The sequence below is a fragment of the Prionailurus bengalensis genome, chromosome B2, assembly GCF_016509475.1.
Source record: "Prionailurus bengalensis isolate Pbe53 chromosome B2, Fcat_Pben_1.1_paternal_pri, whole genome shotgun sequence".
Taxonomy (NCBI): Eukaryota; Metazoa; Chordata; class Mammalia; order Carnivora; family Felidae; genus Prionailurus; species Prionailurus bengalensis.
The window spans coordinates 109237640-109250621 of NC_057349.1; the positions used below are offsets into that span (position 1 = coordinate 109237640).

At 33.7% G+C, this 12982-nt stretch overlaps 1 protein-coding gene across 2 annotated transcripts in view; it reads right to left on the reverse strand.

The window, feature by feature from the left end:
• The window catches only part of TBC1D32 (TBC1 domain family member 32), a 213040-nt gene that overhangs the window by 137773 nt on the left and 62285 nt on the right, over positions 1-12982 (reverse strand). For both annotated transcript variants that reach the window (XM_043592221.1, XM_043592222.1), the window contains exons 14-18: positions 12215-12307; positions 10146-10288; positions 5918-6045; positions 1264-1465; positions 600-682 (exon numbers count right to left, since the gene is read on the reverse strand). In XM_043592221.1, coding sequence (XP_043448156.1) covers positions 600-682; positions 1264-1465; positions 5918-6045; positions 10146-10288; positions 12215-12307 — 649 coding nt within the window. The remainder of the gene's footprint in view (positions 1-599; positions 683-1263; positions 1466-5917; positions 6046-10145; positions 10289-12214; positions 12308-12982) is intronic.

A 12982-nucleotide genomic window follows, 5' to 3' on the forward strand; every position in this document is an offset into this window, starting at 1 on the left:
ATACTAATTAAAAAAATTTTTTTCCCATCACTAATTTGACTCCATGTCCTATTGGTATTTGTGAAGATACATGGAGATATCTAAATTAAAAATTAGTATAAATATTGAATTAAATAATTTCCTTAGGCCAAAACGTAATTAAAATGCATTCCCACACATTCTGAAAAATCATAATTTAAATATAAATAGACTTTGCTGGCATTTGAAATCACCTTATTCCTATGGAACTCCCTAGTTAGCTTTCCAAAATTTAGTATTTGATAATTCTCTATATTTTCTGGAAACATCATAACAGATCCAGTTTCTTAACCCAAAATGGTAAAGACAGGATGAAGCAAGTATAATAAATATTGCTAGATGTAAGGTACAAGTATCTCCAAAAGTTCCCCGTAGGTATAATTTTCCTCAATCCTATATGTATATGGTCACCTTCCTATAAAGTCCTTTTTTTTTCTAGTTTTTATTACATTCCAGTTAATTAACACATAGTGTAATATTAGTTTCAGGTATATTTTTGCTACCATGTTTAATTATATTCTCATTTTTTAATTATTTCAGCAAATGTAGAAAAACAGATAAGTTTATTCAATTGTGCTTACAGGTTTTGGGATTCCTGGCTTACTGAAGAAACAGATTCCAAGCACTTTACTGGAGTAGGAGTTCTTTCTGATTGCAAACTTGTCTAAAATATAACAGATTAATTTACATTATTTATTGATTACTTGTAAGATCTCATGATACGTTTTTATAGTTGATCCTTAATGTAACTAAAATTAAATCACCTTCAAATTTTAAGCTATTTGGCTTTTAATTAAATGTTATGTAAAATATTTTATAAATGAAGCATATAAATGTGAGGAAAAAAGGCTTGTTAGTCCACTGATACATACAACATTTGACTCTTGCAACATTATCTCCATAATGTTATGTATGTATCTCCATAACAAAACCCCAGCTGTCTATAAAAATTGCTCAGAAACAACTTCTAAAGGATGTCAGTTTATGCAAAGATAATTTATCTAAAGGCTCTCCTGCAAGAAAAGACTTTGAAATGTAGTTAGGTCCTAGAACTTTGTCTTAGTGGGAGATGAGGTACAGGTATCCTGTACCAAATTAAAAAGCATTCTGTTCCCTAAAGTACTGTGATACTAAAGAAGGCATATTTGTGCCAGTAAAAGATTTTACCTGCATTATGATAATACTATAGTGACTATATTTGAAGTAAAGATTTTCAGGGGGGAGGAAAAGCTTAAAAATTCTTACCTTCTTCCATGCTTTTGCTATAGACTCATGCAAACTATAAGGAATTAACACCTGTAAGCCTTCACATGTACCATATATTTGACGACACACAGAAATAAAAGCTCCTTTAACCACAGGCAACATTTCCGAACCAGAAAAAATAGAAATGTCTTCATCAAGAAGTTTTTTCGAAAACTGGGCAATTATATGAGCACCTGTAGAACTAAAACATGATACTAAAGTTATTACAAGGTTATAAATCATCACCTCATCAAGTACTACCAAAAAAGTCGAATTGTATCATAAACTTTGCATTTGCTTGGCTTCCCATTTAGTCCTCTAGCTTTTCTTGGACATGTCAATATTCCTGTTCCCACCTATGTACAGATAGGTGTCTAATAATTAGCAGTTTCAGGAGACTAGAAGGAAAGAACATACAGATAGGAAAAAGCAAAACTATACACTTAACAGGTTATAGACACCATGGGTCCCGGGCCATATAGAACTTCACTTGATTATAGTGAAAATAAAATCCTGAGTTCCCCTGCCATTAATCGGATGTAGCCCCTGTATTTCAGAATCTCAGACACATTAATAGTAATAACAGATAAGGAAAACATAGTAAATGTTTAATATGCCAAGTACTGTTCTAAATATTTCAAATGTATTAAGCCATTTAATCCTCACAATAACCCTATAAACTATACTCTTCATTTTTTAAACAGATAAGCAAATAAAGTTAAGGCTTACAGGAATTAAATAACTTGAACAATACCACAAGGCTTGTCAGAGGTGGAGCCAGGCCTCAAACCCAGGATATCTGGCTCCACAGCAGCACACGTTTAGTCTTTCTAGCTTTAGGATAGGGCCTTCCATGTACCCCTCCATACATCTTCAACAGTTACCAACATTTTGCCAGTCTTGTTTTATATATCCTGACCTCCCCCTCTGCCCACCTCTACTGAAATATTATATGCTACATCCCAGACATCATTTTACTTAGTGTACATCTTTAACTGATAAAGGTTTCTATGTTATGTGCCAATACCCCACCAAACTATGATTCTTTAATCTATCTGATAGTCCACCCATATCAAGATTTTCCTAATTGTCGTAAGGTTGTCCTTATAACAGATTTGTATAAATCAAAATTCAAACAAGTTTCATGCAGTGCATGAGGTTATTGTATTATTTAGGCTCCCTCTTTCTCTCTCTTTTTTTTTTACCTATGCCAATGATTTGGAGAAATGAAGTTATTTTTCCTATCCATACTATTATTTGGATAACTGCTTCATCATGGTGTCATTTAATGTGTTCCTCTACTTCCCCATAATTTCCATAAGTTGATAACTGTATCTAGAGGCTTAAGGTTCAATTTCTTTTTTTCTCGGAAAAAATAACTTTATAGGTGGTTGCTACTGTGTACCTCCGACTGCATCATGAGACACATATTGTCCTAATTTTGGTGGTGCTAAAAATCAACCGGTCAGATGGTAGGAGCCTGAGCTCTCCAGTAGGAAGTCCTCCTCTCATCAAGCCATTCACCTAATGGTTTTAGCATCAATTCAGGATAATTTCCTAAATGAACTATTTCATTAGGAATTACCAAATGGTGATTTCTAATTATCTTGCATTTATTAACTAAAAGCTTTCTATGAAGAATTTTATCTTCAGTAACTTAATAGTTATATTAAAATACAATTGGTACAAGAAAGAATAAAAAAACATGTTTGAATTTTTTTAATCAATTTACAAAATGGGTTGGTGTCCTCACAACTTCAATGGGTAATTGACGAGGTTTTCTTTAATTTTAGTATGTTTTTTAAAACTATGTTTGTATGCTTTATGTATGTTAACCATTGAAGTAACTATTTTTTTAATTCTTAAATTATCCATCTTCAATCAGTAGGAGGCCCCTTCTGGTAGCTTGGGGTACTTTTGACACAACATCTTTAGTCTTAGATAATTTCCTTACTTTCTAGAATGGTAAGATATCCCAGGATCACCTTGCACATTTCCCAACCCAACCCAGAAACAACTACCTTCAAGGATCCCTTCCTCCTTTTTGGGGGGGGCGGGGGAGGGTTAGATATTTAGAGACCACAGTCTGCTAAGGGGTTATCATTACTTCTAGCCTGTCAGTGCTAAGAAAAGTATAATTTATGAGGTGACTGGGTGGCTCAGTCAGTTGAGCATCCAACTTCGGCTCAGGTCATGATCTCACAGGTCATGGGTTCAAGCCCCACGTTGAGCTCTGGGCTGACAGCTCAGAGGCTGGAGCCTGCTTCTGACTCTGTCTCCCTCTCTCTCTGCCCCTCCCCTGCTCACACACTGTCTCCCTCTTTCTCTCAAAATTAAGTAAATATCAAAAAAAATTTTTTTAAAGAATAATTTAAGAGAAATATTTATTTCCATTATGAATGTAAATTTCAATTAATATATTTTATATTTACATAAATTTTATATATAATTTTATATATAAATTTAAATATAAATTTAATTTTATAGATAATTTTATATATAAATTTAAATATAAATTTAATTTTAATTTAATATACATTAAATTAATATATGTTATTTTATAAATATAAATTTAATATATTTTTGTTGAAATTCTAGTTTCTTATGATGCTAATTACTTATTTGCTTTATTTAGAATATGGGCATAATAGTTTCAGAATATATTAAAGGCAGATTAAGATTATTTTTGTGATTTTTTTTAACCCTATATATCCCACTAGAAATGTTCAAATCAGGTCACTTTGAAGTAATTTTTTGCATGGGTAGGTAACTAACTTGATTGGTAGTTAAATGCACTTATTTCCATTTGTTTTAATTTCTTCAAAATTTGAACTCTTCTTTTTAACTTTTACATTTAGCAGATAAATCAGATACATGATTCCAAAGTCAAATCTAGGTCCAATCAAGGTACATGTCTTACCTTTCTACCTCCCCATCCACATGCTTTTCTCCCTTCCTCGAAAACTATTACTTTTCAGTTTACCCTTTCATCGCTCCTTTTGAAAAATATCAACAAATATGTTTTTGTTTATTCATATTCTATTCATATAAAAGGTAGCATTCTATAAACATTCTTTTGTTTTGTCTGTTCACTTAACATATTCTGAAGACAACTCCACAGCAATACATAAAAAATTCCATGTTCCTACTGCAGAGCTAAGTGTTCCTTTGTGCAAACATAATTTAATCAACCAGTCTCTTGTTACTGGACATTTGAGACGATTCCAGTCTTTGGCCAATATAAATAATAATATCAGAAACAACCACTGAACAATGGGGAGTCAGAAGAAATGGACATTTTATGTCTTACCTGTTTAACTTCAATTAAGGAAAACTTTAAAAAAAATGTAGAAATCCTAATGACTGGGAAAAAACTAATTATATAATTAAATGTCTATATAGCAAAAAAAGACAAAAATCAAAACAAAAAAACTGAAATAGGGAAGTGATGGACAATAAAAAGAAACTTTAGAACTCGTGACAAAAGGTTAGTCTTTCTCATTTTACAAAAGAATTGTTATCTATATAGAAAAATACTTCCAGTTGAGTATGGCAGATTGAACACATACACTCACATCTGCACCCATTTAAAATACTAAAATGCAAAATAAACAGAAATTTCAGAAGGCTTTTATAGCTGTCAAGAAGAAAAGAAAGGATGTGATAGTAACAATTTTTTATACTCTAGAATGTGAAAAAAAACAAGAAGTAATTCAGGACCTGGAAAAGCTGAATGATCAGCCACAATACAGAAAACAGAACACAATTTATTTCATCAAACCTCTCAAAAAACTCAAATTGTTGGAACCAAGCATCTCTGGAGTTGGAGACAGAAGTGAGACTGAAAACAGAAGAAATGCCTGAAAGTCAACTTAAAAAGAAGTTCACCCAGGGGCACCTGGATGGCTCAGTCAGTTGGGCATCCAGCTCTTTATTTCAGCTCAGGTCATGATCTCACAGTTCATGAGATTGAGCCCATGTCAGCCTCTGTGCTGGCCATAAAGAGCTGGCATGGGAGAGCTCTCTCTCCTCCTCTCTCTGCCCCTCCCTCACTCTCTCTCAAATAAATAAACTTACTTTTTAAAAAAGTACCATGGAGCTATCAAAAACAGTGTTTCATTCATCATCTAGGAAGATGCTCATGGTTATACATAGGAAAACTGAATAACGTATATGACATTTTTATGAAGAGAAAAAAAAATTCTAGTTATGAATGTACGTTTTATACATCATTATAAGTTCAGAGAAGGTCTAAAAGCATAGCAAAATACCATTGGTTAAGCCAGAGATGGAACTGAGCAAGGGTAGCTTTTTCCATTGTGCACTTTTGTGTGGTTTGACTGGAATCAATCATGGGTGGTCTTAGAAGTCTGAAAGAGTACAAGGAGCAAAAACATCCCATATGGAATGAATCCTCCTATTCTTATTTTGAAGTTATTGACATCAGGCCTACTCTGCTTGTATAGTCCACAATCCTGGTTACTACTAGAATCTGGAGATCATCTACTATGTTGTTAGTGGCTCGTCAGAATCTAACTATCTAGAATAGTTACCCTGATTTTCATTATTACACATTGCATAACCTTTTGGAAACTTTGAATTAGATTGAGACAATATGCTAAAAATTCCACAAATTTAAAGCATAGACATGTACCTTTTTTCTCCAGAAGAGTTCATATTTTCTCCATAAAGAAGTAAGGTAAGTCCTTCTTCTATAGACGCTATTCTTGCCAATATATCAGCTATGTGAATTAAAGCGGTTTCAGAGCAATTTGGAGCAGTCTGTACATTAAAAAGATAACAAATCATAATTTTATGACATGTTAATACATCACAAACTAAAACTCAAGGGGGGGTAGTGTAGTCTAACAAAGTTATATTACCACAACAAAAAGAGAGTTAATGATTGTTTGGTTGTGAATTATGTCTGAATTAAATGTGTCATTAGATTATATTCACTTAGCACAGTTGATAAGACAAATATATACAGGCTTTTTACCCGAACCAGTTATTGTTTATCAACACAGCTGAGGGACCTGCTGTTCCCATTACAGTTTTATATATAATTCTATTTGACAGATGCAGTAGCTCCTCTATTTCCACTTTGCTCTTTACTTCCCACTCACTGGATTCCTGAATATCCAAACTAATTTTTTTATATATGGTTTCTAACAAACTGCCATCATTTGGAACATCACCCCTTCCTGCAATTGGCTGGGTCATAAATTATAGGTCTGAGTAAGGACAAGCAATTCATGGGATGGCCAATAGTGAATGATGTCATCTAATGAGGAAAACATGGCCTGAACCAATCATATTTCTTCACTTTTAATTGTAAATAGAAATACTAAAAATATCTTTGCAAATTAGTACAAGGCAAATACTAGAGTCATATTAATGCTGGAGTCCATCTGGAAGTCTAAGTCTACTAAAATTCTGTTCTCTCTGGGGCCGACCTACTTGTCTGTACCTGCACAGCTGCCAATACACATATTCTCTATAAGAAATCTGAGTATCTAAACATTGCAACCAACATATCCTAATAAATTCAGTGAGTTAGCTTAACTAAGGAGTCAGGTATATTCACCTGAATATTTCATAATTATATTAGGCATTATTATACTATCTCTTACTTTCATATTAAGTATCTTTCTTAAAACAACTTCTCTGCCTGGAATACTTTACACCTTCTTCTTTTTTTTTTTTTAATTTTTTTTTCAACGTTTATTCATTTTTGGGACAGAGAGAGACAGAGCATGAACGGGGGAGGGGCAGAGAGAGAGGGAGACACAGAATCGGAAACAGGCTCCAGGCTCTGAGCCATCAGCCCAGAGCCTGACGCGGGGCTCGAACTCACGGACCGCGAGATCGTGACCTGGCTGAAGTCGACGCTTAACCAACTGCGCCACCCAGGCACCCCTACACCTTCTTTTAAAGAAAAAAAATTTTTTTTTTAAGTAATCTGTCTACCCAACATGGGGCTCAAATTTACAACCCTGAACTCTACTTATTGAATCAGTCAGGCACCCCCCTTACATACACCTTCTTAAACCTTTCTGCTCCTCATTCAGTATTTTAACAGTTTGTCTTTCCTATTAGAGTATGCTCCTTCAAAGAAAGGTATAGGTCTTAATCTCTTCTATATTTCAAACACCTAGAACAAGCCAGTGATACAGTAGTGGCTCAATGAGTGATGCTGAATGTTTTAATGTTAAATACAGAATGTCTACCATGTGCCAGAGGGCTGTTTCTTACTCTCAAGAAGAATTCCAATGTAAGTACAGAAGTACATAACATGAGAATATAAGAGAAAGAAAGCCTTTCCAGGGAGAACTAGAAGTTTTAGGAGGAAAAAAAAAAATAAACTATGGTCTGAAGAAAGGAATTTTTCACCTAGACCACTACTTTCCAGGGCAAGGAGAAAGCATACAAACACAGGGAAATATTGAAACCTTGTTCAAAAAATGCAAATAATCTCTTATAACTAAATACATGGGAAAAAATTGGTAGCATACAACAGAAAACTTGACTAATGTCTAGTTAGTCTGAAATGTATCTAGCAAGGAACAAGCAGGAAAACACCGTGACAGTCTTAGTGGCAATACAGAGGACAGGCTAGAAAGGTGAAAGACTGGGAAAAAAATTAGAAAATTATTTCAGTATTCCAAGCAAGGAATTATCAGAGCTTAAACAAAATCAGTAGCAGCAGGGATTAAAAGACATACATGGATTTTAGAGATATGTAGGAAAACAAGTCTTTAGGGCTTAATTACCAATGGAATGAAAAAAATGAGGAAGGAGTCTAGATATATAACAGTCCTACTTACCACGCAGGGAAATGCAAGGAAGCTTTAAAAAGCTGAGCAAGAACAAAAAGAGAGAGAGAGAGAGAGAGAGAGAGAGAGAGAGAGAGAGAGAGAAAAGAAGTGACAAGCCAAAAACTAATTTTTTTAAAATGCGAGTTTGATTTTCACATGGAGTAATTCAAAAAAGGTGCTCAACAGGCATCTAAAGACAAATCTGGAGCTGAAAAGATCTAAATTTAGAAGTTAACAGGGGCTCCAGGGTGGCTTAGTCAGTTAAGCTTCTGACTCCTAATTTCAGCTCAGGTCATGATCTCAAGGTTTGTGAAATAGAGCCCCACGTTGGGCTCCATGTTGTCAGCATGGAGCCTGATTGGGATTCTCTCTCTCCTTCCCTCTCTGCCCCTCCCCTGCTCACATGCATGTGCTCTTTCTCAAAAATAAACCTTTTTAAAAGAAAAAAAAAAGTTAACTATGCATCTAATCATCAGAATTGGAGGAAATCACCTAGGAAAAGTGTACTGAGAGAAAAGAAAGTGAACCAGATTCTGACTCACTGAAGACAGCAGAGACCTAGAAGGGGAGCCCTCAGAGGTGACAGAGAAAGAATCATTAGAAAGACAGGGATAAGAGTAATATATAGGACTTTAGGAAAGCCAGGTCAACAATTCTAGAAGTGGTCTACTGTGTTAATAATAACAGGTAATAATAATAATAATAATAATAATAATAGGTAATAATAATAGGTAAATAACAGTCTGAAAAGTGGTCAGTAATTAGTTACAGGTTTAAGAAGTTATGAGCAACTGCAATCAAAGTAGCATCAATGATGTAGTGGAGGTAAGATCATAATACGATGTTTGGAAACATGATGGAATAGAGGGAGCCAGGACAACAATGGCAGTCCAACATAATTAAAAGCTATTGTTAAAGAGACCAGATATTAGGTGGTAGCTAAAGACGTGCACTGATGATCAAGAGCTTTTCTCATCCCAACTATGAGACAGATTCAGGCATATTTATAGGGAAAGGAAAGAAGCCAAAGGAAAATAAAAAGTTAAAGATATATGAAAGCAAAGACAAACAAAAAATCCAAAGCACATTTCTCAGCTCTGGTATATGGTTTATATTTCATATTACTATTGCTATTATTTATTACATTATTATATTATATACATTAAACTTTATTAGGAATTCTACTGGTTGTTCTCTATTTATCTTCCTAAGGCTGACCATAAAAATCAAAATTCTATCCCCTTAATTTCCTAGAATCCCATACTTTGTATCACATTCACGTAAGTGTTTAATGTTTTCTGAATGAGCAATGAAGAATGAATACATAGATGGGTAAACAGTTCCCAGCCACTGAGGGGTGGGCAAAGGAGATGAAAACAGTAAAAATACTACAAAACACAGACCTAGAAGGGCAAAACCTTTAGCCTATTAAGATTTAAGTCATTCTTCCCAAAACTTAAATCGCAGAAGTGGACATATAGCAGTATTGGTAGTGATACCAATTCTGCCACCTGTTAAATGTGTAAATTTAAAATTACTCTGACCTTGAGTAATTTACTTCTTTCAGCCTCAGTTGTAAGGATTAAATTATATAACGTAAAGAAACAGTCCATACAAAATGTAAAGAGATATGAACATCCCAGTTCTGAACATGCATTAAGTTTTTTTTCTAAAATATTATTTCTTCATATAAAACAGAGCTGACTCTTCAGAAAAATAATCTGAAGGCTATAAAATTACTATCAAAACAAAACATTCACAAGATTTACTAATTTTACAAGACAAATGGCTTAATAACTTCTCTCAATCCTTATAATCAGATCTAGGCCTGACTAGAAAAAAAATTAAGATGTTATATGTATTTCCCCCCTACACTGTCAATAATGAATAAATCAACTGACTATGTAAACTATGATTTAATAGTAAATAAAAATTTATGTCAGCATAAAAGCATATAGGGAAAGATGATATAATAAATATTTCAAATACATGAAATTTAGAAATAAAGTCCCACTGAATATTCCCTAATACCCATTTAAGAGACCCTTTTTAGTAAATACCAACCTTAGTTCCTTTCATTAAGTTATGAATAGGCTGAAGAAGTGCCTCAACCACAGTGTTGTTATACAAGCATTCAATTGCACATTCTTTCTGATCACAGAGTATCTGAAGAACTTCAGTCACCATACTTGCAGGAGAATAATTATCTGATAAAATAATAGTTCTCTTAGAAATTAGAACTTTAAACATTAAGAACTTAATATAGTTTATTTATGAGTTAGCCATTGCTGTTCCAAAAAGATCGACATCAAAGTTAAATAGTTAAAAACAAACAATTACCCAACTCAATGCCCAAAGGATGATGTATTGCCAAATCATAACCTGAAACCTAAGGGAGGATGAATTAGCTTAATATATCCTCAAGTTAATTTTAAAGAAGTGAATGACAAATCTGAATTCTGAGAAACAACGGAAGATCATCTGCTATTTGACATTAAATCACTGCTTAACAGTAAGGACGTGGTATGAAACAAATTTACAACTTTTCTCCTCCCAGCAAACATTTACTTGTATTCACTTTTTCTTTTTCTTAAAATATGCATTCAAGTGTTCATCCTGGTAGAAAATTAGAGTAAAACATAATCACCAAAAATGCAAAAAGGGGAGAAAATTCCTCAAATACTAATATACTACTACTTATATATATTACCATAAAACCAGTGAAATGAATGAGCACTGTAAAGATTCTCCTTTAAAATATGTACAAAGGGGCGCCTGGGTGGCACAGTCGGTTAAGCGTCCCACTTCAGCCAGGTCACGATCTCGCGGTCCGGGAGTTCGAGCCCCACATCAGGCTCTGGGCTGATGGCTCAGAGCCTGGAGCCTGTTTCCGATTCTGTGTCTCCCTCTCTCTCTGCCCCTCCCCCGTTCATGCTCTGTCTCTCTCTGTCCCAAAAATAAATAAACGTTGGAAAAAAAAAATTAAAAAAATAAAATAAAATATGTACAAAAAAACACAAATATATATAAACCTAACAAATGGAATAGTCACTAAAGTGAGTATGATATTTTTTGGTTTCATAAATCAATATATTTTCAGGTTATTTGACCTAATATACTCACAAAATACTGTTTTACAAGAAAGTAAGGAACCAAAAGTTAATGGCATAAGGTTTTAAGACAGAATATTAAAAGTAACACCAAAATTCTTAATTTATGTTACAATATTCTTTACTCCCTGAACACACTAAGACTTCAAGTCAACACTTGACAAAAAGAAATGAAAAGTGATCTTTTTCAATCAGTTCCAGACCCTGTTTGCAATATTATTGATGAGCATACAGCCATTTACTCATTCATTCATTCTTTTATCTACTTACCAGCGCCTACTATGTGTCAGACATTGTGCTAGGCACTGTAGACATGCATAACTAAGACAAAAAATAGAAAAAAAAAGTCCAGGGGGACCTAAGCTACATCTTTATAACACGGAAATGCTATAAAGGCAGAAAGAAGTTTGAGAGCCACTGTTAAGACTAATAAGCTGGTATAACTGCATAAATGAAACATACTAATTAATTGGTAGCTGCATTTAGCACTAACATATATGGCCAAAATTTGTTTTCCCTTTGATTAACTTGAACTCAGAATTTTGCCAGCATTTCTACGGTAACTTCCAGGCTTAGAACATTGACTAAGAGTCATTTTATTGAAAAATGAAATTTTTGTTTTTGCTCTATTCTTTAATAAGAGAAGATCTGAAGTTTTAAATGTGACCTAAAACAAGCAGGCTGAACATCAGAAAAGTATAAAGGACAGAAAACAGCAAAGAAGAACACATTAGTACCTATCAATCAAACTTCCTTTAATAGCATTTCTTAAGAATGACATTAAAATTCTCAGCAAAATTGATTCTACATAAGAAGGAAATAAATTAGGAATATCTTAAAACATCAATAAACAAAATTAGATTTCATGGTTTACTCCAGGATCAATGTGATTTGTTATATATAATACTGCATCTTAGGAAACCTCTTTACCAAACTAGGTCAGTCACTCAAAACATCTAGACAACAGAATATTAAGTATTTTTAGATATTTCTATACTCTATTTAAAATAGAAGCAGAATTACCTAGATGTGCAGCAGATGTCATCTTTGGACAACTTGGTGAGTAATAGATAAGTTGGGTAAACAAAACCACAAGATCTGTAAGGGATACTAAATCTTCAAAAAGGAAAAAGAAAAAGATTATTTTCTAGTATATATTTACAACTTAAAAAAATTTAACTGAGTTTCCCATCCTCCTGAATTTTCAGAGATTGTGGTAAAATCAGTGAGAAGCGGGCTAGAACCCAAGACAGAAGACTCCAGAAAAACAAACTGCCTAATCTGTTTTGTCTAATGGCAAGTTAAAAGATGGCAAGGAAAATAATACAGTAGGTGCTATGTGAAGTTTTACCATTGATGTTGGACCAGTCACTTAATATAAACCTACCACAGGAAGATCTATCAATCTGATCAGGACTATGAATTTATTAGGAATGATAAAATTCAGCTTAATGTGTTAGTCCAGCCAACTTATCTATACAGAACTGTGAAACAGATGTCAAACTTTTTCTAGTAAATATTTTAGGCTTAGTGGCCAAAGTGTTTCTGGTTCTGTTACAAATATGAAATTCTGATGTTGTAGCACTAAAGTAGCCACAGATAATCTGCAAATGAACAATTATGGTAATTTTCAAATAAGACTTTGCATCAAAATTTTAATTTTATTTCACAGGTCACAAAATATTCTTGTAAGAATATAGAAACCATTCTTAGCTCATGAGCCATACAAAACAGTACCAGACTTGGCCCATGGGCTGTAATTCACCAAGCCCTGATGCAGAATCATTACCT